Source organism: Peromyscus leucopus, chromosome 23 (genome assembly GCF_004664715.2).
Source record: "Peromyscus leucopus breed LL Stock chromosome 23, UCI_PerLeu_2.1, whole genome shotgun sequence".
NCBI classification, from domain to species: Eukaryota; Metazoa; Chordata; class Mammalia; order Rodentia; family Cricetidae; genus Peromyscus; species Peromyscus leucopus.
Genome location: NC_051082.1, coordinates 13,700,829 through 13,728,444, shown reverse-complemented (window position 1 = coordinate 13,728,444; position 27,616 = coordinate 13,700,829). Strand labels below are relative to the sequence as shown.

The window sequence follows — 27,616 nt, the reverse complement described above, 5'->3', positions numbered from 1 at the left end:
GGGGAGTTGTTTATTGGTATTAAAGGCATGCACCAACACACCTGTGTAGCATGAATCTTAAAAGTTCTTATTAATAAAAAACAAACCGGGAGCCAGGTACTGGGGTCAACGCTGGACAATCAGAGAGACAGAACAGGCCACAGCTACCTCACACCTGGTCCTAACCTTTTTTGTTTGTTTGTTTTATTTATTTACTTATTTATTTTGGAGCTGAGGGTCGAACCCAGGGCCTTGCACTTGCTAGGCAAGCACTCTACCACTGAGCTAAATTCCCAACCCCCGTAACCTTTTTTGTTTGTTTTTTTTTGGGGGGGGTGTCTATTTTTTATTTATTTATTATGTGTACAGTGTTCTTCCTGCATGTATGCCTGCAGGCCAGAAGAGGGCACCAGATCTCATTACAGATGGTTGTGAGCCACTATGGTTGCTGGGAATTGAACTTAGGACCTCTAGAAGAACAGCCAGTGCTCTTAACCTGAGCTATCTCTCCCAGCACGTTTGTTTGTTTGTTTTTCAAAACAGGGTTTCTCTGTAACAGCCCTGCTGTCCTGGAACTTGCTCTGTAAACCAGGCTGGCCTTAAACTCACAAAGATCTGCCAGCCTCTGCCAGCCTCTGCCTTCTGAGTGCTGGGATTAAAGGTGTACCCTTTGTAGTGGGGAATGTGTGTTTGTTTGGTTTTGTTGTTTTAATGTCTTGATCCTTTGGATGTACTCCCCTGCGTATACAGTGAACAGTTAAAGTGGAAGGTTCATTTATTCAATTGGAATATTGCCGTTGGTTGCATAAGCATTTCCAGCAGGAATTCTACCTTCACGTATGTGTCCCTGCAGTCAAATGCAAGGATGATCTTTGTCCCTGGAGATTTCTGACCTACTAGTTTTCTGTGTCACTCTGTTTTCTTAGGCATAAACTTGATTTGCAGAGGTTTTCAACATGTCTGCAAACAAGCCCTTCACAGGGGTCATATATATATCAGATATCCTGCTTATCAGATATTTACATTGCAATCCATAACAGCAAAATTACAGCTATGAAGTAGGAATGAAAATTTTATGACTGGGGTCATTACAACATGAGGAACTGTATTAAAGGATCATAGCATTAGGAAGGTTGAGAACAACTGTACTAGAGATTAAAAAAAGTTAGCAGGCTGAGAGGCGGTGGTGGTGCACACCTTTATTCCCAGCACTTGGGAGGCAGAGTCAGGTGGACTTCTGAGTTCTAAGATAGCCAGAGCTACTCAGAAACCCTGTCTCAAAAAACAACCAAAACTAGCCGGGCGGTGGTGGCGCACGCCTTTAATCCCAGCACTCGGGAGGCAGAGCCAGGCGGATCTCTGTGAGTTCGAGGCCAGCCTGGGCTACCAAGTGAGCTCCAGGAAAGGCGCAAAGCTACGCAGAGAAACCCTGTCTCGAAAAACCAAAAAAAAAAAAAAACAACCAAAACTAGAGAGAGACAGAAACAGAGAGAGCTATATTCTCCTTGGGTAGAGCTCTGAAGAATAGAGAATTGAACTAAACTGAAGGATTAACAAGTGCAGGGGTTACTTCTTGGATAGGATGGTTAGTTTGCCCTTTTATTTTCCAAACTGCTTTGGTTGCCTTTTGGAACATGGTGGGAAGTTTCACACCTTGAGACTCGAGGCAGTCCCAGGCGCTGCTAAGCAAGCTGTCTGCTGGGCATGCCTGGTCCCCTACTCTTGAACGTCTAGTTCTCATGCAGATGTCCAGTTTCTGGACAGTATTTGAAGACTGCATTCCAGGTACTGTTCTCAGGAAGTACGTGGAACTTTTCTTTTGTCTGTTACTAGGCGTATTATTATATCATTTTGCTTTTCAGCCTAGAGCCCTTTAGGTCTATTAAAGGAACCCTTTGCCTAGGAAAGAAAACTGTTGACTGAAAGATCTTCAGGATATCCAGGAGATTTCTTTATTTATTTGATAGTTTTAAAGGTACCAAAGGTTATAAGGTGAAGTGTCTCCCCACTGAGACCTGGAGACCCGTTGTTCCTCATTTGTTAAACCTTGTACCACTGTCGGCTCTGTGTGTGCGATATCTTGTGACTTCCCATGTAACATACAGGGATCTTTGTAAATTCCACTGTAGTGTGAGTATAAAATTGTCACAGCTTACTTATATTGTTCACAAAAGTGAGGATTTGTGCGGTCAGAGCAGTGTGCTGTAGAAAACAAAAGTCCTGTCCACGTGACACTCACGTGTCTTGTTTACAGTGGCTGGATGCACAAGTGAGCTATAGTAAAGAAGCTAGTCCTACACACAGAGAGTCTTGGGTGACATACGCATCCTTTTCTTTCCTTCCATTGTGGGGACCCTAGGCATCAACCTCAGTTTTGGCTTCAAGTGCCTTTACCCCCTGAACCATCATCCCACAGACCCACCTCTGGTTTTTTACTTCTAAGGTTTGTGTTGTTACTGGGTGGGGGGTGGCAAGTTTGTGGAGTTGATTCTTTCATCTTTTCATAGGTTCTGAGACTGAACTTAGGTGTCTAGGCTTGCGTGGCAAGCTTTAATGACCTAGACAGCCTTGGTTTTTTTTCCGCACTAAAACTGGCAAATGTTTAGATCTTGTGATACAAGAATCTTACTTCCATAAATCTTTGTTGACTCGGTTCTATATTATTTCTTGCCACTTTAAAGTTAAAATACCATTTCTACTGTTTTGTGTTGTGAAGTAATTGATCGTCTTTTTAGAACCGTTTGTTTCTTGTTAATATTGTTGCTTTCCTGGTGGAGTGAAACTGGCCTTCGCCCCATGGCTGTTGTAGTCAGTGTATTGCTGAGTGTTGAAAGTAAAAGTTTGGAAGCCTGTGTGCATACATGATTAAACAAACATCTTTTAGAATCATATGTATTTAGATTTTCCTAAACATCATTCATTACCTTTGTGTGTATTTGAAATCTATTCAGTGTGTGTGTTTGGCCTCAGATTTGTTTATAGCTGAGGATGACCTTGAAGTCTTGAGCTTCTGTGGGTATTACCTCTGTACCATAGGTAGCCCAGCAGTGCTAGGACCCCGCCCCATCTACATTGTGTTTGTTGTGCACTGATGGTGTTACTCTGGTCACTCTGCTGAGAAACGGGTATTCTTTTGCATTGTAGGCAAGGTATTTGTTTTTAAAAACAGTTTGATTTGGAAACAGTTTCATCTTTACATAGCTGCCAACATTGCTTACGTTTGCTGCCTTTTTTTTTAACCTGTTAGTTGGTGACAAAGTTCCTGCTGATATAAGATTAACTTCCATCAAGTCGACAACGCTAAGAGTTGACCAGTCAATCCTCACAGGTAAGTAGGACATAGTGGAAAATCATTCAAGCTGTAAGCTTCTTATCTGCCAGCTATATGTAGTCAGTGCCCAGTGCCCCTTTATTGCGTCCTACCTGAACTCTCTCTGAGTAGTTTTGAAATTAGTTTTGGGCTGGAGGAATGGATTAACAGTTAAGAGCCCTTGCTCTTCTTACAGAGTACCCAGATTCAATCTCCTGCACCCCACAATTCCAGGGGATCTGACACCGGCCTTCTATCTCCAGGCATAGACACGCACCTGACTTACAGACATACAATGAGATGAGACTGCATTCAGTTCTTAATTTTGATTATGAAATACTTTTAGGAAGAAAATGGTTGTATATTCCTTTGTTAGCATAAGTGATAATCTTCAGGTTAAAGTATTGTCTCCCTATCTTTGGAATAAATAAATATGCAGGTATCAAAAGTTAGCTGGAAAGAGTGACATGCTACCTGCAGTGTTTACTCATGGATTTGGCATTGTTTGGAACATTCCCTCAGTGTGTGTGATGCAAGCACGATCCAGGGAGGGATGATGGTCTGGAAGCAAGGTTGTCAGGTTAAAAACAGTGCTGGCTAGTGCCATTGGCTCACTTGGGTAACGAAAGATACTTGCTCAAGCCTGACAGCTGCATGCAATTCCCAGGACACGTGCGCACATGCGCACACAATTAAATAGCAAGTGAGTAATTATAAATGATAAACACTGTCAGGATTTATTTGGGTGTCAGTTTTAAAAGTGACTGATCATAATATGGTAGGTCTGAATCTCCTGGACTTTAACACTTGCTTTTTATATAAACTGCTTAACTGGCTAATTCCCTTTAGCAGCAGCATCTTCGAGTGTTTAAGCCACAATGTTAGGGTATATCTAGAGTAGATGAGGGAACTGAAAAAGTCTCAGGTCTCCCTTGACCCCCCTTTTTTTCCTCTTAGCTTTTTGAAACAGGCTCTCCTGGAGCCCAGGCTTCCCTCAAACTCAGTGTATAGCGGAGAATAGTCGTGAACTGCTCATTCTACTGTCTGTACTTCCCAGCCGCTGGGCTCACAAGCATGTGCCGCCACACCCAGCTTTGTATGCTGCTGGAGACCGAACCCCGATTTTTGCGTGCTAAGCAAGCTCTCTATCAACCGAGGTGCATTCCCGGGCCAATTGGATGTCTGTTTAGTACAGTTGTAGGTCAAAGGAGAAACCATACCTTTATCAGCCAATTATTTGACTATTCTAGGAAATGAAGGTATTTGGGATGTTTTCAAAATTAATCTGTTTTGGTTTTTCAAGACAGGGTTTCTCTGAGTAGCCAAGGCTGTCCTGGAACTTGTAGACCAGGCTGGCTTGGAATTCACAGAGATCTGCCAGCCTCTGTCTTCCAAGTGCTGGGATTAAAGGTGTGCACCACCAGCTCCTGGCTAGTCTTTAAAATTACACTTGTTTGTAATCCTGACATTCTTTACTCTGACATTAGTTTCCACTGCTATTTTCCTAGTTGGCCTGCTTTGAATAAATTGAGCCCTTTGCTCCTTTTCCCTTATTGGCCATGAGGATGCACTTTTGTTTGATTTGAGAATGAGTCTCTGTGTTGCTCATCCCTCAAACTGGATATGTAGCACATGGTGGCCTTGAAATTGGAAATCTTCCCCCTGCCTCAACATCCCGTGTGTTGGGGTTATAGGTGTGTGCCACCACACCTGCCCTCATTGGCACTGGTGAACAGTGGGGATGGGTTGGTGTGGGTGAGGGTTACTAAGATTGGGTATGCCTCAAACCAAGCTAACCATCCTGTCTCATAACCTGCTTAGGTGAATCTGTTTCCGTCATCAAGCACACTGACCCTGTCCCTGACCCACGAGCTGTCAATCAAGATAAAAAGAACATGCTCTTTTCGGTAAGTTTCATCAGGTGTTGGGGATGCGATTGCTGGGAGTTGAACCCAGGGTCTCACACATGCTAGGCTCTAGCTTGTCCAAACTTTTACCAAGCTTTGCCTTTATCTAAGAACATTCTTTTCTTTGGAGATAGTCCTTGTCTCAGTTAGAGGTTTCTCTTGCTGTGAAAAGACATGAACATGAACAGCCGGGCGGTGGCGGCGCACGCCTTTAATCCCAGCACTCGGGAGGCAGAGCCAGGCTGATCTCTGTGAGTTCGAGGCCAGCCTGCACTACCAAGTGAGTCCCAGGAAAGGCGCAAAGCTACACAGAGAAACCCTGTCTCGAAAAACCAAAAAAAAGAAAAGACATGAACAATCTCTTATAGAAGAACATTTAATTGGGGTTGGCTTACAGTTCAGAAGTTTAGTCCATTATCATCATGGAGGGAAGCATGGTGGCATGCAGGCAGACATGGTGCTGGAGAAGTAGCAGACAGAGAGTTCTACATCTGGATCCACAGGAAGCAGGAAGAGATAGTGGGCTACTAGGCCTGGCTTGAGTTTCTAAAACCTCAAGGCCACACTTCCAGTAATTGCCACTCCCTGCGTCCATGGGGGCCATTTTCATTCATTCAACCACAGTCCCAGAGTTGTGAAAATTCAGACTTTTTACTGGTTACCTTCAGTGGTCAGACTTCAGAAAATCAGTTCTTCCAAAAGATAATTATTCTTTACTGTGTGTCTCAGCTGTCAAAAAACTAACACAGCTGGGGATGAAACAATGGCGGACGCTTAGTGTGCTAAAGGCCCTGCCTGCTTCAGTCTTTATTGAGCAATAAAGCAAATAAAACTAGAAACCAGCTGGGTGGTGATGGCGCATGCCTTTAACCCCAGCACTCAGGAGGCAAAGCCAGGTGGATCTCTGTGAGTTCAAGGACAGCCTGGGCTACAGAGCAAGATCCAGACAGGCACCAAAACTACATGGGAGAAATCCTGTCTCAAAAAACAAAAGAAGAAAAAAAGAAACAGGCAACACACACAGGCAGATGTCATCTAGAGATTAAAAGGAAGCACTGTGCATTCTGTAAGGTCCCCCACCCTGACAAATGTCACTGCATAAACAACAACAAAAAACTAGAAACTGTAAAATGGTGGCATGTGTGACTTAGATGGTTTTGTTTTGGTTGCCAGCTAATAAAATGACTAGGGCAGAAATGTTTAACCTCAGTATGTAACAGTTGAGAAGTAACTTTTCAGAAAGTCTTCAAGCCTGTAAGGGTGCTTTCAAATGATGGGGGCATTGCTGCTGTTTGTGGCCTGTAGTAAAAAAAAAAAGTATGTGTTTGTAAAGAGCAAAGTGGTGCACCATTCGGAGAGCCTAGGGGGAAATACATGGTTGTTTATTTTTCTATTGGTGTGGCACTCTTCAAGTAGTGCAGAATGCATATACTTCTATTATTTAGACTCTAGTATTCAAGGGACAGGCTTTGCTGGTTATTAGAGTTTAACTCCTGACAGTAAATAAAGTGCAAGTGCTGTTGTGTTCAGTGAGAACAGTGCAGCTGTGTCGCTCACACTTGATTTCACTGGCCTAAACTGGTGCCGGAGCAGAAACTCTGAAACAGCCCACAGGGCTGATTGCCCATCTTATGGATGACAAAAAGAGGAGAGGCCGACTTTTGGAGCCAGAAACCAAAGAGTATCTAGTGCTGAGAGCTGCATGGAATTTGAGATTATAGCAGTTGGAGTACTGCTAAGCCCAGAGCAGGTGTGGAGACCAGGCTCCATGTTTGGGAGAGCTGTCCTGTCCCATTGGGTGAACAGGTACTATGTGGACTCCAGTCTGTATTTAAGTTGTGTTGGTCTTCTGACCAGCTGTCCTCTGCTTCTCCCTAGGGTACAAACATTGCTGCTGGGAAAGCTATGGGAGTGGTGGTCGCAACCGGAGTTAATACTGAAATTGGCAAGATCCGGGATGAAATGGTCGCAACAGAGCAGGAGAGAACACCCCTGCAGCAGAAGCTCGATGAGTTTGGGGAGCAGCTTTCCAAAGTCATCTCCCTCATTTGCATTGCAGTCTGGATCATCAACATTGGGCATTTCAATGACCCAGTTCATGGGGGCTCCTGGATCAGAGGCGCCATCTACTACTTTAAGATCGCAGTGGCCCTGGCTGTTGCTGCCATCCCTGAGGGTCTGCCTGCTGTCATCACCACCTGCTTGGCTCTTGGAACTCGTCGAATGGCAAAGAAAAATGCTATTGTTCGAAGTCTGCCTTCTGTGGAAACCCTTGGTTGTACTTCTGTTATCTGCTCAGACAAGACAGGCACACTTACCACAAACCAGATGTCGGTCTGCAGGGTAAGTAAGGAGTGTCCTTTGTGACTCTGGTGTTTCTAGGGTCCTCATTAGATGATGCTTTTATGCATGCCATCAAAACCTTTGGTTGATAACTTACTACTGTTATAAAGGTTTTGTGAGGCTTAAGCCAAGTCTGACTACCTGAGAGAAGTTAATCATTCAGTCACCAAACAAGGACTGGCTAAAAGCACTTGGTGCCGAGCTTGATGGCCTGAGTTCAATCTCTGAGTGATCCCACTTGCTGGATGGAGAGAACTGCTTCCTAAAGTTATCTTCTGACCTCTACATGCACACACAAATACATGTTTAAAAAAATTAATCATTTCTATATTGTCTTGGGAAATATGGGGTAGCTATAAGTCTTAATAAATTTCTATCAAAGAAATAACTGTAGACTTGATCCTGTCTCTAGATATTCCACAGGAAATAACTAGTTAACCTCCTGCTGAATTCCTGATTGATACTTCCCTAGCACACTAAATGAAACATGATTCCTCCCTGAAAAGCAGGGATGTAACTTGACATATTCTGTCAGGCTAACCCTGCCTTTCTTACCTGTTAGATCATTAGAAGTAAAATAAGAAGCCTTTAAATGTGCTCCTAGAACAGTAAGAACTAAGACTAGACACAGTGACCCCCAGCTTAACCCATTTCCTGCAGATGGAGGCAGCAAGAGCAGCAAGTCAGGATTATCCTTGGCAACACAGTGAGTCTGAGGCTAGTCTGGGCTAAATGAGACACTGTCGTATTTAATTAAAGAAGAGAGCAAAGAACAGAGAGACTAGGTGAGGTGGCATGTGCCTACTTGAGGCTGAAATAGAATATTAAGTGATGGGTGAAGGGCACATTTTCAGTAGAAGGTGAAGTTAGATTTTCCTTACAGAAAAGACTGGTAATTAATCCAGGCTTCACTGTTTCACTTATTAATTGTGTAATCTTGAGCCTGTTTTCCTATAAAATGAGTGCACCGCGGGGGGGGGGGGGGGCGCGTAGTGTACACCTTTAATCCCAACGCTGGAGAGAGAGGCAAGCAGCCCATATAGTGAGACCCTGTCACAAAACAGCCAGACCAAACCAGCACGTGCACTGGTAGAGAGCAGCTGGTCTGCCAGCCCCCGGAGAGGGAGGGAGCACCAACTCATTCTGCACACGGCTCATCTCATTTTACTGACACGTGAGGCTCTTTGACCTGAGCTTTTCTGCCCGGTTCTAAACTAAGACAATGAAATGAGAAAGTAAGTAACTGAACCTCGGTGAGCATCACTCAGACCTCCATCTTAAATGACAAGGTTTTCACTGTACACAAGGAATGATTGTGTGTCTCTTCTAAGGACTTGTATTCTGTATTTCCTTATAGATGTTCATTCTGGACAAAGTCGAAGGTGATACCTGTTCCCTTAATGAGTTTACCATAACTGGATCAACATATGCACCCATTGGAGAAGTGTGAGTAGCAGTCTTCCTCTGCAGACTCTGCTGTGTTGTGGTGATTGGTTAGATGATCACAGGTGATGGATCTAGAAAATCTCGATGTTGGCAGAGGGGTGGTTTAGTGGTGGAGCTAAGGTGTGCCTGGCGTGCCTGCAGCCTTACTGTGATCCCCAGCACCACAGTGGAGTGTGGCGATGGACACTGGCAGGTCAGGAGGTGACAGCCAGCCTGGGCTACATGAGAACCTGTCTAAAAAGCGCGCGCGCACACACACAAACAATAGGAACTATAGCTAAGATGGCTGACTATGCCTCAAATTAGTGATTTTTATTAGCAGAGTACCCTTTGAAGCCTAGATTTTCTGTTGAGGGCTCTATTTAGTTCTTCACTTACCCATGTTGGAGTTTCAGTAAGATTTTCAAAGAGCTATCATTCAAATTATTTTGAATCTGTCCCAGTCTGTTCTCCCTCAACTTATATTTCCATCACTGGGAGGCTGTGTAAGCAAATGGGAGGCTGAGTATAAAAGCACCTCCTTTGTAGGTGTGACAGTGGGGGTTCCATCTCAGGAACCTACATGGTGGAAGGAGAAGATCTCCCACTGTTTGTCCTCTGATCTTCTCTACACACATGTTCCATCGTGCACACAACCATAGCCCCTCACACAAAGAAATGTTTTGTTTTTTTGTTTTTATCTTCAGTTATGGCAAGCTGTGACCCAGAAATGTTTTCCTTTTTGATAGGCATAAAGATGATAAGCCAGTGAAGTGCCATCAGTATGACGGGCTTGTAGAGTTAGCAACTATCTGTGCTCTGTGTAATGACTCTGCTTTGGACTATAATGAGGTAAGACTCGTAATGTGCAAGAGGCCTGTCCCTGGCTCAAGGGTAGGGTAAGTGGAATAAAAAAAAAAGCCACCTTCCTCCCCTTGAAAAACAAGTTTCTGATTTTATTTCCCATTTCTATTCAGTGTGGCCTGGCTGAAGAAAGCCCAGTGCCTTTCATAGATCTGAGGCTGGGCACTGTAGTTTTACCAGGATAAGTAGTGTGTTGTGGTGTTTTGACCACTGATGCATCCTTACTTTAAAAACCAGAACTCGCTGGGTGTGGTGGCGCACGCCTTTAATCCCAGCACTCGGGAGGCAAAGCCAGGCGGATCTCTGTGAGTTCGAGGCCAGCCTGGGCTACCAAGTGAGCTCCAGGAAAGGCGCAAAGCTACACAGAGAAACCCTGTCTTGAAAAAACCAAAAAAAAAAAAAAAAAAAAAAAAAAAAAAAAAAAAAAAAAAAAAACCAGAACTCAGGCTAAGAGGTCTTGCTGACAGTGGGGGTAATGATTCTTCTTGAACTATGGATTACCATATATCCTTGAGGGCAGCAGGGAGCTTATGGGGTTGTTTTGGTGGTGGTGAAATGAAGAATTGTAACCAAGAGGAAACTTTTTAAAGTTAAATAATGGGGTCAATCATTTGCTTTCTTTCTCAGAGGCTAGGCCTTCCCTGTCAGAGGGTGCAAACTCATCCGCATAATAGACAAGGACCTGAAATGAACAAATGAGAAAACCCATTAATAAAGTCATGGTAGTGTCTCAGGGTTGTACCTTGAGTGTCTTTTTTCATGTGGGGCAGGCTGCCCTACTGACAGTGACTTCTTTCCACAATGCAGGCGAAGGGTGTGTATGAAAAAGTTGGAGAAGCTACAGAGACTGCCCTCACTTGCCTGGTAGAGAAGATGAATGTATTTGATACCGAACTGAAGGGACTGTCTAAAATAGAACGTGCAAATGCCTGCAACTCGGTCAGTATTTGAGCTTGGTGTGCTGTGTCTCTTAGCCTTACGGTATAGTATACATCCTCTCTCCTGCCTCCTTGACCTGCACTCCTGAGTACATATTTGCTCTTCCCCATTTTTTCCTGACAGTCACAGTCAAGCCTATAATCCAAGCACTCAGGAAGCTAACCAGCTCCAGGAGGGTTGCCACGAGTTGTAGAGTAAGACGCTCATTAGACAAAAGCAAATCACACCACAGACAGACAGACAAACTCCAGCAGTCATTGTAAAGTGTCAGATGCGTCACAAGGGCTGCCTCTTCCAGGGAGCTGTGAGCGAGCAAGCTGTCCTTGGTCCTGCCTGCATTTCAGTGCCAGGCTCTGCAGCAGCAGCAGAGAGGATAGTTGTCTGCTTGTCGGTCTCAGAACTGCCCTTTGCCCTGGTTTTCATTTGACACCCTGTTTGTTGAACTCGGTGAGAAGAACTGTTGTATTATTCCTTTTCACTCCTGTTTTCTCAGATCCATTCCAGTCAAGCTCTTGCCTTTCCCTGTCCATCAGAAACCTTTGGGGTCACTTACACCCTTGGGCTAAATCCAGTGGGGGTTGTTTGTTTGTTTGTTTTTGTTTCTTTTTTGGTTTTTCATCAAGACAGGGTTTTCTGTGTAGCTTTGGAGCATGTCCCAGCCTGTCTTTGGAGCCTGTCTCACTTTGTAGACCAGGCTGGCCTCGAACTCACAGAGATCCACCTGTCCCTACTTCCTGAGTGTTGGGATTAAAGGCTTGCACCCCCCCCCCAAATCCAATGGTTACATTGTTTATATTTGTTAAATGCAACAAAATATACTAGTCAGCAAATAGAGATGAAAAGAGAGCTCCTTGGTTAGGAGCACTGGCTGATCTTTTAGAGGACCTGAATTTGATTCCCAGCACGCACATGGCAGCTGTTTGTACCTCCTATTCCAGAGGATCAGAGGTCCTCTGCTGGTCTCCATGCACAGGCACATATGTGGTGCAGACATACACACAATTCAATTGGGGTAGAGGGACGGGTGTGCTGGACAGAGGGGTCTGTGGTTAAGGGAAGACACTGGCTGCTCTTCTAGTGGACCTGCGTTCAAGGATTGGGTTCACAACCACAGTAACTCCATAAAGAGAAAAACAACCAGAAATGTAGATTTCAACACATCCCAGAAATCAACCCAGTGACTAATTACATGGAAAAAAATCAGTAATGATTATAATGATTCCAAACATTTTATATTTGTTATTACTTGTTACCATTTTTTTCTTTGTTTTCAAGACATTGTTAGTCTGTGTAGCCTATTGTCCTAGAAGTTGCTCTGTAGACCAGGCTGGCCCAAACTCAGAGACCTGCCTACTTCTGCCTCTGCTAGGATTAAAGGTGTCTGCCACCACACACAGCCTCCCTTTTTCTATCGTTTGGATGGGGGCTTTTTACCATTTTCAAATTCAAACAGATCATTCAAAAATAGAAAATACTACTGGTCCATGAAGCAAGGCTCACTAAGTTAAATACAAAGACTTAAAATAACTAAGACTACAAAAAAGATCTCTCAGCTAACCCTGATGAGATTAAAGTGGGCGTTGGCAACTGTTGAGACCTCCAGGTATTTAGAACACTTAATTCAGGGTGGAAAAAGGACCAGCACGCCTTTTGTGGGCTGGACGTAAGGGGAAGTGGTTGGTGATGAAGAGTTGTCTAGATGGCATTTTGGGGATTCTCTTGAGTTAATTGAAGTGGGAACACCATTCCCTAGGAAATAATTCTGAACTGTCCTCCTCGTGGAAGGGAACTAAGGGACTAGTGTGTAGGCCTGCAGTAGTCCTCTGCTCTTGACTGTGTAATAATGTGTCTAGTTCTCTTAGGCTCCTGCCGCAGTGATTTTCCTGCCAGGCTGTGACTTGCAACAGATAAACCCCCTCCTTTAAGTTGTCATTCTAAGGATATTTCCTCTGACCAGGAAACCCTGAGACACCTGTACCCACTGTTTGGGAGGCTCTTGAGTTCACGGCCAATCTAACCTAGGCTACTTAGTTAGCAAGACCCCATCTCAGGAGGGTGATATAAAGCTAGAAGTTAATGCTACAAGTTTCTATCTGAAGAAAGAATTTTAAAAATTGAAAACTTTTTCTTTTTTTGAGACAGGGTTTCTCTGTGTAGCCCTGGCTGTCCTGTAACTCACTCTATAGACCAGACTGAGATCCACCTTCCTCGTCCTCCCTAGTGCTGGGATTAAAGGTGTGCCACCAACACTACCTGGCTCTGTAAAGTATTTCTTTAAAAAACAAAAAACCCCCTCACTATAGCCACAGAAGACATTCAGTGAATTTTACTGGCACAACAATGTGACTACAGAGTTTTAGAACAACAACTCTGGACCCACACCAGTGCCATCGGCCTGGTCAGCTAACCGACACTGTCCTCTGGCTCTCCCTTAGGAAGTGACTTGTTTTCAAAGGGGTATCACTGTAGCTGAGGCAGCCCTTGAACTGATGACCTCCTGCCGTGGCTTCCCAGGTGCTAGGATTATGGTCATGAAGTCCCACACCAGCCCTTCAGATAGCTCTTAATAGCCAATGTTTGAAGCCCTCCAGGGTCTTCCTGTGCAGTTTTTTCTCTGTGGTATTCACTATATCTTAGTTTTATAGTCTGGTCTGTTCCCAGACTAGAGGGCTACAGACTTGCTATCTTGTTGACTGTTCTCTGTGCCGCCTGCCATCCTCCTAAAAGACCCACACGCTGAAGGTACTTGGCCAGTGCAAGGGTCTGTCATATGATGGGCGCTCATGAGTATCTGAACGGATGTAAGAGGTCTAGAAGTAGTAATCCAGCAGTGTCCATCTCTGATCTCCCACAGGTCATAAAACAGCTGATGAAGAAGGAGTTCACTCTGGAGTTTTCACGTGACAGAAAATCAATGTCTGTCTATTGTACACCAAACAAACCAAGCCGGACATCCATGAGCAAAATGTTTGTGAAGGCAAGTACTACAGAGACTGAGGTTTTCCTGCCGCCCGGTAAACAGGCAGAGACAGCCACTTACCTGAATCTCACATCCTCAGGGTGCTCCCGAAGGGGTCATCGACAGGTGTACCCATGTCCGAGTGGGAAGTGCCAAGGTCCCCCTGAGTCCTGGTGTCAAGCAGAAGATCATGTCTGTCATCCGGGAGTGGGGCAGTGGGAGTGATACACTGCGGTGCCTGGCGCTGGCCACCCACGACAGCCCGCCCAGGAGAGAGGAGATGCACCTGGAGGACTCGGCCAACTTCATCAAGTACGAGGTACCGCACCTGCGCAACCACGGCCCAGCCTGTTTTCAAACTAGACTAATCCAGACAAGTTCAGACCAGCCTGTAAAACTTAACATCCATTCAAAACTCAGTTTACTTTTAAAATAATAAATTTATTAGGTATTGGAGAAATATACCAGTTGAGAGATTCATTTCCACTTCCTCCATAGACGATCATTTTTACGTCAGGGTTTGTAACGTTCTAAACAGGAAGAGCTTCGCTGGAGCACCGACTCCACAGTGTGAGGACACTCTTACTCTTCACGTCGTTTTCTTTCTTTCCCCGGATACATTTCTCACAGAATGTGAGAACTTAGACTAGAATCACTTGGTGTCTTAAAATAATGGAGGGGTGTGATTGGTGGTAGGCACTGCTGAGCATGAGGGAAACCCTGCTTCAGTCCCCGGCTCCATCACGGAGAGACGTGCAGTCAGCAGCTGAGGCAGGACGGGAGCGACGACAAGTGTCTGTAGGACCTTGTTTCAGTCGAGGGCCAGCACCAAGTGTCAGGTCAGGACTCTAATGGTGGGGACAAGCTGCAGGAACTCACGGTGACTTCTCTCTCTCCATGTAGACCAATCTGACTTTCGTGGGCTGTGTGGGCATGCTGGACCCTCCCAGGATTGAAGTGGCCTCTTCTGTGAAGCTGTGCCGCCAAGCGGGCATCCGCGTCATCATGATCACTGGGGACAACAAGGGAACTGCTGTGGCCATCTGTCGCCGCATCGGCATCTTTGGGCAGGATGAGGACGTGACGTCAAAGGCTTTTACAGGACGGGAGTTCGATGAGCTCAGCCCCTCGGCCCAGAGAGATGCCTGCTTGAATGCCCGCTGTTTTGCTCGAGTTGAACCTTCCCACAAGTCTAAGATAGTCGAGTTCCTCCAGTCCTTTGATGAGATCACAGCTATGGTAGGTTCTAGATGTGAGCAATGGTTCACCTGGCACAGACAGCAGATCATCCAGTCGTGGTGTGTGTGCCTCTAATCCTGGCCCTTCAGAGGATGAGGCAACCCTGGCTACCTAGTGAGACCTTGTCTCTAAAAACAAAACAATGGGGTGGTTTTAGGGTTTTTAATCTATAAACAATAGTTAGTATTCGCATATGTGTCTGAAGTGTGTAAATGACTTTAAATTACGTGCCCGGCCACACCACAACTGGCTTTTGGGTTTGGAATGTTGGTGTAAGACAATCCAAGCAGACGTGCAGGACCTTGGTTCTGCGTCTCTGCGTCTCTGGTTAGCTTCCTGGGTAGAGTGCTTGGACACCAGCTACTGCTCGGCCTCCTTTCCTTGTGCTGTCAAGGAATCAGCTGTGGCTTCCCTTTCAGACTGGTGATGGTGTGAATGACGCCCCTGCTCTGAAGAAATCTGAGATTGGCATCGCCATGGGTTCAGGTACTGCAGTGGCCAAGACTGCCTCGGAGATGGTCCTGGCCGATGACAACTTCTCCACCATCGTGGCTGCTGTGGAGGAGGGTCGAGCCATCTACAACAACATGAAGCAGTTCATCCGATACCTCATCTCGTCCAATGTGGGGGAAGTGGTCTGGTGGGTGCCTGACGGGGCCTGGGCAGGCTTTGGGGGCTGGGGTGTGGGCTGTCTCAATTTGCGGCTTCCGTTGTGGCGACTTTGTTGTTGGCCTGCGTGGAGAAAAAGGTCTCATGGGGCTTGTCTGCAGCTGCCTGGTGTGCAGAGAATATTCCTTAACACGGGAATTAAGCTGGGCATTGTGGCACACGCCTTAATTCCCAGCACTCTGGAGGCAGAGACAGAATCAGAGTTCGAAGCCAGCCTGGTCTACACAGAGAAACCTTATCTCAAAAGACCAAAAAGGAAAAACACATACAGGAATTAGTTTATCTCAATAGTTTAAAGCCACAGAGGGCGAAGACCTCTTTAGTTTCCTGTGAACGTTGATGGAGTGTCTGTGTTGTTGGATGCTTGTGGCTTGGAGAGGGCGAGGCTTCTGTGGTCCCCAAGTCCCTGAGTCCCTTCTTCTCTTCTTCCCTCGGATGGAAACAGTATTTTCCTGACGGCGGCCCTTGGGTTTCCTGAGGCTTTGATTCCTGTCCAGCTCCTCTGGGTCAATCTGGTGACAGATGGTCTGCCTGCCACTGCGCTGGGCTTCAACCCTCCAGACCTGGACATCATGAACAAGCCGCCCCGGAACCCAAAAGAACCCTTGATCAGCGGGTGGCTCTTCTTCCGTTACCTGGCTATTGGCTGTGAGTACCCTTGGTTGCTGTTGCTCCTTCAGCCTCCTCCAAGGCCGTGTTGAGCATCCAGACAGGCCAGGCCCTTCCCTGCTCAGAGCTCCAGGCTGAGATGAGGGGGAATCACGACCAGGGAACAAGTGGAGTCCTTCTGTGTGCCCTGTCACCGCTAGGGAAGTGATGCCCAGAGAGGCAAACCGATGGTCCTGGGACCCACAGTGGTCCAGAGCCGCCTGGCGCTCAGGCAGGCCAGCCCTCTGGCTTGGCCTCCTGAACCAGGTGCCCTTTGGAGAGGAAAGAGACTTTGGCCTTTGCAGAGACCTCCCCCGTCCCTGTCTGTCGTCTTTAACCCTGAGCCCAGTGGTAATTTCCAGGTTAGCCAGTGTGTGCTCTGTAGTGGGTGACTGTGACCACGGGGGGGGGGGGGGGGGGTGGACGCACACCTTTGTAATAGACGTGCTGAACTCCAGTTGATGAGGAAGGGTCTCTGCCTTAGACCCAGCAGTTCCCTGAAGGGTTCTGCTAGGCCATGAGTGAAGCATGGCAGCTACCTAGTATCCACCAAGGCCACCTCCTCACCTACAAACAGTGTGTGTCCTGCCTGTGGGCAGGGCCTGTACACCTGGGCTCGCAAGCAGGTCTGGCTTGTTCTTCAGCTCTGGCACATTGTGCGGAGTCTGGGTTGGATTCAGCAGGAACTTTTCCTCACTAGCTCCAGAGAACGACCCTGTCTGTCTGGTCAGCTGCTCTGGCCTGTGGTGTGCACCGCCATCCACAGCCCCAAGTGTGTCAACAACATCGTGTTTGTTTCCAGGTTACGTTGGCGCCGCCACCGTGGGTGCTGCTGCGTGGTGGTTCATCGCTGCTGATGGGGGTCCGCGAGTGTCCTTCTACCAGCTGGTACTTAGCCACTTTTCTTCTTTTCTCTCCCCTGTGGAGTGGAGCGCACTCCTGTGAGCCCTTGGTCTTGCTGTAGTGTGGGTCGTCTTAGGGCTCAGACCCAGGTTAGCTGAGCTGAGCTGTACGCATGTGGGTGCGGGTCAGGGAAGTAGCCTGCCTGATGGAATGTGTTTGGATTTTGTTACAGAGTCATTTCCTACAGTGTAAAGAGGACAACCCAGACTTCGATGGAGTGGATTGTGCAATCTTTGAGTCCCCATACCCAATGACAATGGCACTTTCTGTTCTAGTGACCATAGAGATGTGCAATGCCCTCAACAGGTTAGTGAGTCTTGTGTGTAGGCTGGGGTTTATGGGAGTCCTGGCTGGTTAAGCTCTGCTCTCCCAGAAAGGACAGTTGGAAGCAGTAGGGCTCTCACACCGTGAGCTCCTGCTACTTAAGGCTGACGTCCCAGCGGTGCCAGCACGCCTGGGAGCACCAGATTCCAGCCCCCTGCCCACTGACAGAAGGTTCCTTTGGCCATGCCAGCAGCTTTGAGCCTGCCAAACTGAAGCCTCCAGGTCACCCCACTGTGGGAAATCCAGACCTTAGAGTTAGGTCAGCCCGAGTTGCCAAAGCTACCTTCTAACTAGCGTGCCCCCCCCCGCCCCCCGCCCGTGTACTGCCATGAGCCTTTGCACCCGTGAACTCACCTCTCTCTCACCTGTAGTTTGTCTGAGAACCAGTCCTTGCTGAGGATGCCCCCCTGGGAGAACATCTGGCTCGTGGGATCCATCTGCCTGTCCATGTCACTTCACTTCCTGATCCTCTACGTGGAACCTTTGCCAGTGAGTCACTGTGGACCCCAGGCTGGGTCTGGGGTGCTCCCTCTCTGGCATGTCCAGAAGGTTGACGAGGCCTTCTTTGTCTCAGCTCATCTTCCAGATCACACCCTTGAATCTGACCCAGTGGCTGATGGTGCTGAAAATCTCCTTGCCTGTGATCCTCATGGATGAGACGCTCAAGTTTGTGGCCCGAAACTACCTGGAACCCGGTAAAGAGTGTGTGCAGCCCACCACCAAATCCTCCTGCTCGCTGTCGGCATGCACCGATGGCATTTCCTGGCCGTTTGTGCTGCTCATTGTGCCCCTGGTGGTCTGGGTCTACAGCACAGACACTAACTTTAGTGATATGTTCTGGTCTTGACTGACAGCGCCACATACAGAAGATGTTTAACTTAATCAATTAATTTTTTATTGTTTAAAGCAACTGTCTATTTCTGCTGAATTTTCACATGAACATATTGGCTGGTGAAGGAGGTTTCATATTCTAGATTTCGTTTTGCTTTTTCTGACTCCAGTGGGACAAGATTTTCCTTTTTTTTATACACATAATTAAAGTGTCCATTGACATGTACAGAGAACTAACACTATTTTATGCAGATATTTTTTTGTAGATGAAAAAGCATGTACAGTGTTCTGTTTAATACTCATACTTGTACAAAGATAGTTGAGCCAGCAGACATTGTCAGCAAAGTGATTGGCAGCAGACTGTAGGAAATGAATGTGTGTGGTTTTTAAAAGGAAAAAAAAAACAAAACTAAATAGCATGTATTGTGTCTTTTGCATGATTCTCTGGATTTAATTTGATATCACAGTCTAATTTTTATTCATAAGCCAATTTTTCTGCACTGAGCAGAGTCCTGCTACCTCAGTCAGTATTTTTGGTTTGCCACTTGCACCCTCAGCCTCTGTCACCCCCAGCCCACCCCAGCCCGCTCGGCTTCTTCTGTAGGTCTGATGGTTCTGTTTACATCCGTCTTCACGAGAGGTTTGCCTGTTCTCGCTTGTGCAGAAAACATTGCTCCCGATTCAATCGACTGGGTTTCTGTCCCTTTGCCTAGTTTTTAAGGTTATTTATTTAAATGTCTAATGTATTTTATTGTAACAGACATTGTTTTGCCAACATTGCCTATTCAATGGCACTTCACAATCTAGTTTAAAAGAAAAATAAAACATTTTAAATGGACAGAGAAAAATAACTGTCTTGTTCTTAATGGCCTACCTTGAACTATCTATAATCAGTTCAAATTTCTCTGAGGTTCTCAGCTTAGAACCTTAGTTTTCTGTTCCTGAGGGGAAGGATCCTGTTCTGCTGCATAGTAGGATTTTATTTATAATGTATAGGCACGATCTGTCATGTGACATACATTTATGCAAGTTTCTGCTGGCCTGTTGTGTGTAGCCTGGTGTAAGGGCAAGTGTGTGTGTATGTGTGTGTATGTTTTGTAAAAATCTGTAAATAGCACATGACCAAATGAACATATTGTATAGAACTATTTTTATTTGAATGTGGCACTAACCACCACCATGACTGATGAACGTTTGCGCATGTTCAAGGTCAGTCTTAACGGCAGTGTGAGTCATTAACAGTCCTAACTGTGGTGTTTTCCTCCAATGCCTTCCAACATCCATCCACTAACGTGAGTATCTGCCCTGTGGGGTTGGGGGCTGAGGCCGTGGACAGGTGATGCCACCGAACAGGATGGCCCCTGTTGCTAGTGGGCTGCATGGTTCCTGTGCCTACCAGGCAGCCACTTCCTAAGGAAACAGGAATGTCAGCTGCTCACTACACGGACTCGAGTGTAGACACTGCCCAGGGCAGTGATTTTGTCAGTCGTGGGGAAGAGGTTCTCGTGACCGGGCTGACCTCAGCTGACGAACCTGTGTCACCTCTGGTGCCAAACGGACCTTACGTAAAAATGTCCCAAGGTTTGGATTGTCACTGGCTGCAGGAAGCTAGTAAAGCTGGATACTGACCCTGTATAGGAAACTTTTGTCACCTTTCTAGGACATGTCTTAGTGTGGGTGTCTAGGCCATGGCCATCAAAACAGCCCCCTGGTTGTATAAGGCAGAGACAGGCCTTAGGGCTGCTGGATCCCTTAGTTGCTGGTGGCAGACCGGCAGGCCGGAGGAAGTGCCAGGTTCTAAGGGAAAGCAGCAACCGAGTTTGAGGTCGCTGGGTGCTGCAGGCAGCAGTGATTCTCAGAAGCAGGCAGGTTGTGCCGTGTTTGGATGCCCTAAGTGTTAAAGTGATGGAGTGAGTCAGACAGATGCGGCTGAGCCCCAAAGCAGAACACAGTGGTAGACCATGCCCCGGGACCAGTCAGCGGGTCCTCATTTCAGTGACCTCTACAAGTAAGTGGGCCACAGGAGGAGATCTTCTCTCCCTTTGTGCTGTGAGGCTTTAACGTCCACAGAGACTGTCTGGGCACTAGTTCAGCACCGACCGATGAACAGTCTAGATCACTGCTGCCTTGAGCCGGGAATACTTGGTCCCTTGGCCCACATAGACCAAGGCCAACAGCATAGTCCCAGCCACAGGCCTCCTTCTGCAGGTACTCAGCCTTACCCTCACCCAGCACCCCCAAGAAGGTACATGGATGGGCAGGGTTGTCTTCAACCCACTAGGGTAGTCTAGCCTGGAACTGAGCTCTGAGATTTTCCTGAGTGGCCTCGAGTACAGCTGTGTCAAAGGTTCAGCCTTGAGCCCACCCAGCAGAATGCAGGTGACGCATTCCCCAGCAGCTGGGGTGGCTGCCAGAGCTGGGGGAGGCCTGTCCCATCGCAGCAGCTGCTAACTGTAGCACCCTCAAACTAGGGTCTCAGCTCCCCAGTGTCACAGGCCTCAGCAACATCCGAGGACTGCTGTCATGGAGAAGAGGGAGGGAGCAGGCAGGCCTTCCCTCCCCTGGTGCCCTGCCACCTCACTCTGCTCCACCTGCCTCACCTCTGCATGGCTCCTGAGATCTCCCGCTCTCACTGCCCTTGTCCCCGCCATGCCTTCTAGTTTCTGCCTCGTGGGCCTTTGTTAGGAGCTGGAGGGAGTCGGTCACAAGCCACTGCTTCTAGATGGGCCGGGGCAGCACTTCAGGACACTTAGTCAGAAATGCTGGTCCTGCATCTCAACCGAACGGCAGTGTTCTTTCCGTCTGTCCCTGTCAGTGTGTCTCGGGAAGTTGTTCTAACATGGCTCTTCTGTTTCAAGAAGCTGATTTCCTCTCTCTTTCCTTTTCAGCAATACTGGAGTAACCGCTTCCTAAAGCATTTGCAGAAATGTAAGGGTGTTCGGGTGCGTGCATGTGCGTTGTTAGCAACACACCTACCAGCCCTCTGCATGACTGATGTGGGGAAAAGAAATAGACTCAGTTCCCAACTCTGTGTGATGGGGAGGAAATGTGTATTGCCAGTGGGCTTTTAGTTGTCCAATCAAAATAATAACAAATGTACAACTTAGCGTAAAGAATCAGAGAGCCTCTCCAGAGAAGTCTGGTTTCTTTGCTGCAAGAATGAGTGAGGTTCTGAAACCTCATCCAAGAACAGAAGCCATCAGCCAAGTCTCCACATTTCTCTCCAGAATGTCATAGCCTCTATAGCTGTATGATATTGTACTGCATGCCTTCAGTTGTAAGCAGCCAGACTGCTCTACAGTGACATTGAAACATGCTTTCTAATTGGCCCTGTACAGTTTGCTTATTTATAAATTCATTTAAAACACTGCAGCTGTCGAATGGTTACAACCTAGGCCTCTGGTCCTAACTTGAGTTGTTTTGGGGTGTGCAGCTAGCTGTTTTGACACTGTATTAGTGTAATTTATTTAATGAAGTCAGAAGCAGTAGACCTGTGGGTGCAATACAAGTATTGTGTGCATTTATTGTAATAAAGTGCTCAGAGTCAGCTCCTCACAGCTTCTCACAGCGCATGTTTGACTGTAGACTGGAAATAGAGGTCAGTTTCTCTCTGTGCTGGTAACGGGTATTGCACAGACATGGTTTCGGGTAAATAAATCTATTCTACGATAAACCCTCAGCGTAGCAGTGGCTGTTTTATAGGAGGGTGGGGGTGGGCACCGAGGTCCCTCCCGTGAGACTAGTCAGCCAAGAGGGAAGCAGAGTGTGTCACCAGTAGGCCTCAGCAGAAACAGGAGGAAGAGGAGATTCCACAGGTGACCAGAGTTGCTTGGCTGCTCAGATGCAGGGCAACCATGCTGTCACCTGCTGAGACAGCAGACAGGTGGACCTGATGGAACCACAACGCATCCCTTATTTGCCAGAGATGTGCTTGGAGTGAGCCCATTGCCTCCAATGGTCTTCACTCACCCAGCTAACGGAAACCTTAAGTCCTGGCAGCTCCTGAAATGCAGGAGAGAACCCCTTGACGACACCCAGCAATATGGCTCAGCAGGGAAAGGCCTCTGCCATAGAAGCCTGGAGTCCGATTCCTGGGACCCATGGTAGAACTGGGTTCACAAAATTGTCCTCTGACCTCCACACATGCCCACATTGACACTGGAAGTACTCATGATTAACACTTCAGAATAACAAGATCACTGTCACTACCAGTTCAAACGAGACTCAAGGCAAATTTCTCAGAATGAGCGAAGACCACAGGGTCTAACAGACCAAGCAGGCCTGGAGCTCCATCTGCCTCTGCCTCCGGAGTGCATCATGGCTGCCCAGCACAAAGAACAGATGTTGAAGATAATGATGGTCTTCATCTAATAGATTCATTTTAACGTGGCGGGAAGCATGCCAAGCCACTAGTGCCCTGTCTGAGGCGGCACCTGAGCCCAGTGTGGTTGGCAGGAAGAAACACTCCGGTATCCCTAATCCCTATGTTGTGCAAATGGTTAAAAAGCTTTCCAAGCCCAAACTGCACACTGGGAGAAAGATGCCTTACAAAGGATGCTGGGATACGGTGCCCTGTGTCAGCTGTGCTTTGGCCCGTGGCAAAGCAGGGCCCCTGGAGTACAACTGGGTGTCACCTTTCAGGACCCAGCAGGTCCACTCTGGACCCCCAGAAAGACTCACAGAGCTACAGCATCACTTGCAGGAGAGAAGTAAAACTACCAAGTGCAGAGCGGCAGGAAGCCTGGAGCAGGCGAGTCAGACTGAGTCAACCCAGACGCACGCAGTGCCCGAAGCGCTAGGACCTCAGCCGCGTGCACGTTAGGCAAGCTAACCACAAAGCCTCTCACCAGATGCAAGGAAACTTGGCCTTTCCTGGAATGACCTGGAACCCTGGGGGGGAGACAAAATCTGTACACTTCATCCTAGCTACCCGGGGGATTAAAAGTAGGGGGATTAGAATCTACACTCCAGAGTCAAAAAACCAGGTTCCTCATACACGAACAGAGAACCAGTCTCTCCTGGGACAACAGGTGTGTGCCACATCTTAGCTCCACACCCCACTGTTACTTTGGTTTTTGTTTTTCAGTCTCCTACTGTGGCTCAGGTTGGCTACAGTATGAACTACATTATAGAGTTCAGGCTGGCCTCAGACTCAGGCTGCCCTGCCACCAAGTGCCAGCACCACCATGCCCAGCCTCTGATCTATTCTGAAATACCTATACCCTTTTGACCAGCAGCTCCCAAATACGTTCAGACAAACAAGAGCGATCTGTTACGGTTATTTAGGTAGAGTCCCATAGCCCAGGCTGGCCCTGGCTCAAACGCAGTATAAATAGCTGAACCTGCCCTTGAATTGTTCCTTCTGCCTCTGCCTCACAAGCCTATTGGCTTGCAAAAACTGGGACAATTGACTGCCACCAATAAACAATGTCCAAACAGTGGTTCTCAACCCTTTAACACAGCTCCTCGGGTTGTGGTGACCCCAGCCATAAAATTACTTTCGTCGCTACTTCACACCTATAAAGGTCAATGAATTGTAGTGCAGGATGGTCTTAGGTGACCCCTGTGAAAGGGTCATTTGACACCCCTCACAGGGGTTGCAACTCAAAGGTAGAGAATTGCTCGTCTGGACCATGGAGAAAGACAAGACCTGAGGAAGTCATCAAGGAGCGGTACGTGATGCACGTTCTGTCTAACAGGGCTCAGGGCAAAGCTGACTGTGCATCCACGTGTGCTGCACAAGTTCCAGGCCAGCTTGCAGTACAGAGGAGACCCTGCCTCTAAAAGCCAAACCAAAGGGGAAAAAAGGGGGGACTGGCAAAGGGGCTCCGCTGGCGAGGTGACTTCATCCAGCTTGCCCATCAGATCCCTCGTAGGAGAGAGCGGACTTTCACACACGCCATGCTTGTGTGCATACAACCACACACAGTTAAAAAAAAAAAAATTAAAGAAGGGTGGTGGGATGGCTCAGCAGTCCAGAGAACGTGGGTTGGATTCCCAGCACCCACAACAGTAACTCACCAGTTCCAGGCGGTCCAGTGCCCTCTTCTGGCCTCTGTGGGCACTGCATGCATATGGAGCACAGTCATACATGAAGGCAAAACACTCACATAAATCTCTTTTGTGGTTTTGAGACAGGGTTTCTCTGTGTAGCCATGGTTGTCCTGGAACTCGCTCTATAGACCAGGCTGGCCTCAAACTCAGATCCACCAGCCCCTGCCTCCTAGGTGGGACCCACCACCTGGCCCCAATTTTTTCTTAAAAAAAAATTTTTTTTAAAGATGTATTAATTATGTGTACAGTGTTCTGCCTGCATGTATACCTGCAGGCCAGAAGAGGGCACCAGATCTCATTACACATGGTTGTGAGCCACCATGTGGGTGCTGGGAATTGAACTCAGGACCTCTGGAAGAGCAGTCAGCCCTCTTAACCTCTGAGCCACCTCTCCAGCCCCAATCTTTTTTTTTTTAAAGGAGACAAAACTGACTCACTTCCTTGCCTTGGTGGTTGTAAGCAGCGGCCTGCAGGATGCAGATGGTTACAGAGGCAGCAGAGGAACTGGACAGGCCTGGATGGATTCTGGCTCAGCTCCACCCATGGCTGGAGCAGGGGGAGCATGTGCGGGTTACTGACGAAGGGAATGCCCACCCAGAAGCGGGGAGCATGCGTACTCCCACCCAGTCTTCCTCAGACCACTCCCCATGGCAGGTTCCAAACAGGATGTGGCGCATGCCTAAAGTACGGCCATGCTAACCACAGCCCAGATGGGGCTTATCTAAGGACTCAGGACCAACCTCACTGTAGAGCGCTGAAGCCTGGAGCTCACTAAGTGTGAAGTAATCACAGGTTGGCACTGGGGTGAACAAAGGGCTGAGGGGGGCAGGGCAAGAGCTGCAGAACTCGGGTTCACCCCCACACACACAGGCTCAGCAGCGGTGAAGCCAGTGTCCCTCCAGGGGAGGATGGACAGTGTGGACAGGGAAGGCCACGGAGCACATACCTCCTCCGTGCTGGTGATGTCCTGAGGCAGGCACCTTTGGTCCCCTAGAATGCTTCACACCTCAGGCCAGTCACCAGGAGTACATCTGACAAGACTCCGGAGAAGAACCCCAACGAGCACCCCTAAACCTCAAGATGGTCCAAAATTCAAAGAGTGTGTGATAAAAAGGTGGTCACCCAAACCACAGACTTGACGACGGGGGTGGGTGGCATCAGAGGCAGACGAGTGACAACTCACTGAGCAGAATGCATCGGGGACAGGACAGCTAGGTGCCCGTGACAGCATCAGACACTTGTCACGTCAGAACTGGTGAGACCATGATCCATGACGGGAAGAATTTTAACTTCCAAACAGGACTGAAAGAAACTCAGTGCCGAGACACAGTGAACTGCGGAACACAGGACATCTTACACAGCTGTGTGGGGAGACGCGTCCTTTGCAAGAATGACTGAAGCCACCGGGGACTTTAGCCAACCTGGAGAGACTGCACAGAATTTAAAGAACGGAGGTGACAAGCCATTTCACACGCGCCCGAAAACGGGTAATTCCACTCGGGACAGGAGCAGACGACGGACTTGAGGCGGACCCGAGACCCCTGTCATCCAGGACAAGGAGACGACAGTTCATTTCAGTCCTGGACATCGAGTGGGTTGCTGGCCCAGGGAGCTGCTGAGACCAGCAGCAGTTGAAGCCATGGATGCAGCGGCGGCGGGAAAGATCTAGAAGACCTGGGGGTGGCAGTTTGCCTCTGACTGAAGTCCATGTTAAATGTCCGCAAGCCAGGTGTCACTCAAAGACCTACCAACATGTCACTCTGCGGTTTCTACGTGGAGACCCCAGCACTGCCTCCTGAAAGGCCAGCTGTGCTCCAGAAGGGGAGGAGGGGGGTCACGGCGAGTGCTCCTGGCCCCCACCCGTGACAATGATTGTTCTCCATGAAAATGAGCACCAGTTATAAAATGTATATAAGTGAGACTGTGCACAAGGTGTTTGCTGTGGGATGCTCTGTATGTCAGATCTGTTGCTCTGATTGGTCAATAAATAAAACACTGATTGGCCAGTGGCTAGGCAGGAAGTATAGGCGGGACTAACAGAGAGGAGAAAAGAAGGAACAGGAAGGTGGAAGGAGACACTGCCAGCAGCCACCATGACAAGCCGCATGTGAAGATGCCGGTGAGCCACGTGGCAAGGTATAGATTTATAAAAATGGATTAATTTAAGCTGTAAGAACAGTTAGCAAGAAGCCTGCCACGGCCATACAGTTTGTAAGCAATAGAAGTCTCTGTGTTTACTTGGTTGGGTCTGAGCGGCTGTGGGACTGGTGGGTGACAAAGATTTGTCCTGACTGTGGGCAAGACAGGAAAACTCTAGTTACAGGTGTTGATCTGTAACCACTGTACAGCTTGACCTTTAGACTTCTTTTCTGTGTACACAATAGTTAGGAAAAAGTGTGGGTGGCCGGGTGGTGTGCCACACACATTTAAACCCAGCACTCAGGAGCCAGAGGCAGGAAGATCTTGCTGCAAGCCACAGGAAAACGTAATGGAATTCAGCTACTATCATAAAAGCTACTACTTGGAAAAGTCAAGGACTTCTCCAAAGGTCAAGCCATGGCTTAAGAAGTCTTGGTGATCTTTTAGCTTTTGTAAGTATATTAGCTGGTTCCTACAGTGATTTTCTTGGAATGTTGTGCGTGCTTCCAAGAACTCCTAACAGTGTATCTATCTAAAATACCTACTCCGTTCTTTCTTTTTTCTTTTTTTTGTTTTTCGAGACAGGGTTTCTCTGTGTAGCTTTGCGCCTTTCCTGGGACTCACTTGGTAACACAGGCTGGCCTCGAACTCACAGAGATCCACCTGCCTCTGCCTCCTGAGTGCTGGGATTAAAGGCGTGTGCCACCACTACCCAGCCTACTCCTTTCTTATACAGCCTCACTAACATTGCAGACTCCTAATTTCTTACCTAACCACTTCTAGGAATATAGTTTGAGCACACAAATTCCCCTTTTCTGATATACTAACGGATCATTAGCTCTCAGTAGACCTCCTCCTTTACCACTCCCCTTTTGGGTTGTAAAAGAAAGCCTGATTGATGGTCACTGCCGGAGGAAAATCCTTGTCTGCCTTTATGACCCTGTAGGAATTCAAGCCTGGTGACTGGCTGGAGAGGAGGATTGCTATTGCTTGGGTTTATAACTGAATACCCTAGAGAACTTGAGAAGAAAGAACTGAGGGGTATAGGAGATTCAGAGGAGGAACTGGAGAGAGGACTTGAGG

At 47.6% G+C, this 27,616-nt stretch overlaps 1 protein-coding gene across 2 annotated transcripts in view; it reads left to right on the top strand.

Annotated features, from left to right (window-relative positions):
* Positions 1 to 22,013, top strand: part of Atp2a2 (ATPase sarcoplasmic/endoplasmic reticulum Ca2+ transporting 2) — a 55,897-nt gene extending 33,884 nt beyond the window's left edge. Inside the window, exons 6-21 of one of the 2 annotated variants that reach the window (XR_003736289.2) lie at positions 3,227 to 3,307; positions 5,111 to 5,196; positions 7,075 to 7,539; positions 8,897 to 8,985; positions 9,714 to 9,816; positions 10,636 to 10,767; positions 13,622 to 13,744; positions 13,827 to 14,045; positions 14,630 to 14,965; positions 15,385 to 15,605; positions 16,080 to 16,282; positions 17,085 to 17,170; positions 17,358 to 17,491; positions 17,881 to 17,998; positions 18,084 to 19,632; positions 21,229 to 22,013. Coding sequence is in view for 1 of the 2 variants with exons in the window: in XM_028885894.2 (XP_028741727.1) it covers positions 3,227 to 3,307; positions 5,111 to 5,196; positions 7,075 to 7,539; positions 8,897 to 8,985; positions 9,714 to 9,816; positions 10,636 to 10,767; positions 13,622 to 13,744; positions 13,827 to 14,045; positions 14,630 to 14,965; positions 15,385 to 15,605; positions 16,080 to 16,282; positions 17,085 to 17,170; positions 17,358 to 17,491; positions 17,881 to 17,998; positions 18,084 to 18,204; positions 21,229 to 21,242 (2,531 nt within the window). In the remaining variant the exon portion in view is untranslated. The remainder of the gene's footprint in view (positions 1 to 3,226; positions 3,308 to 5,110; positions 5,197 to 7,074; positions 7,540 to 8,896; positions 8,986 to 9,713; positions 9,817 to 10,635; positions 10,768 to 13,621; positions 13,745 to 13,826; positions 14,046 to 14,629; positions 14,966 to 15,384; positions 15,606 to 16,079; positions 16,283 to 17,084; positions 17,171 to 17,357; positions 17,492 to 17,880; positions 17,999 to 18,083; positions 19,633 to 21,228) is intronic. The other variant, XM_028885894.2, reaches the window with a different exon arrangement.
* The last annotated feature ends 5,603 nt before the right edge of the window (positions 22,014 to 27,616 follow it).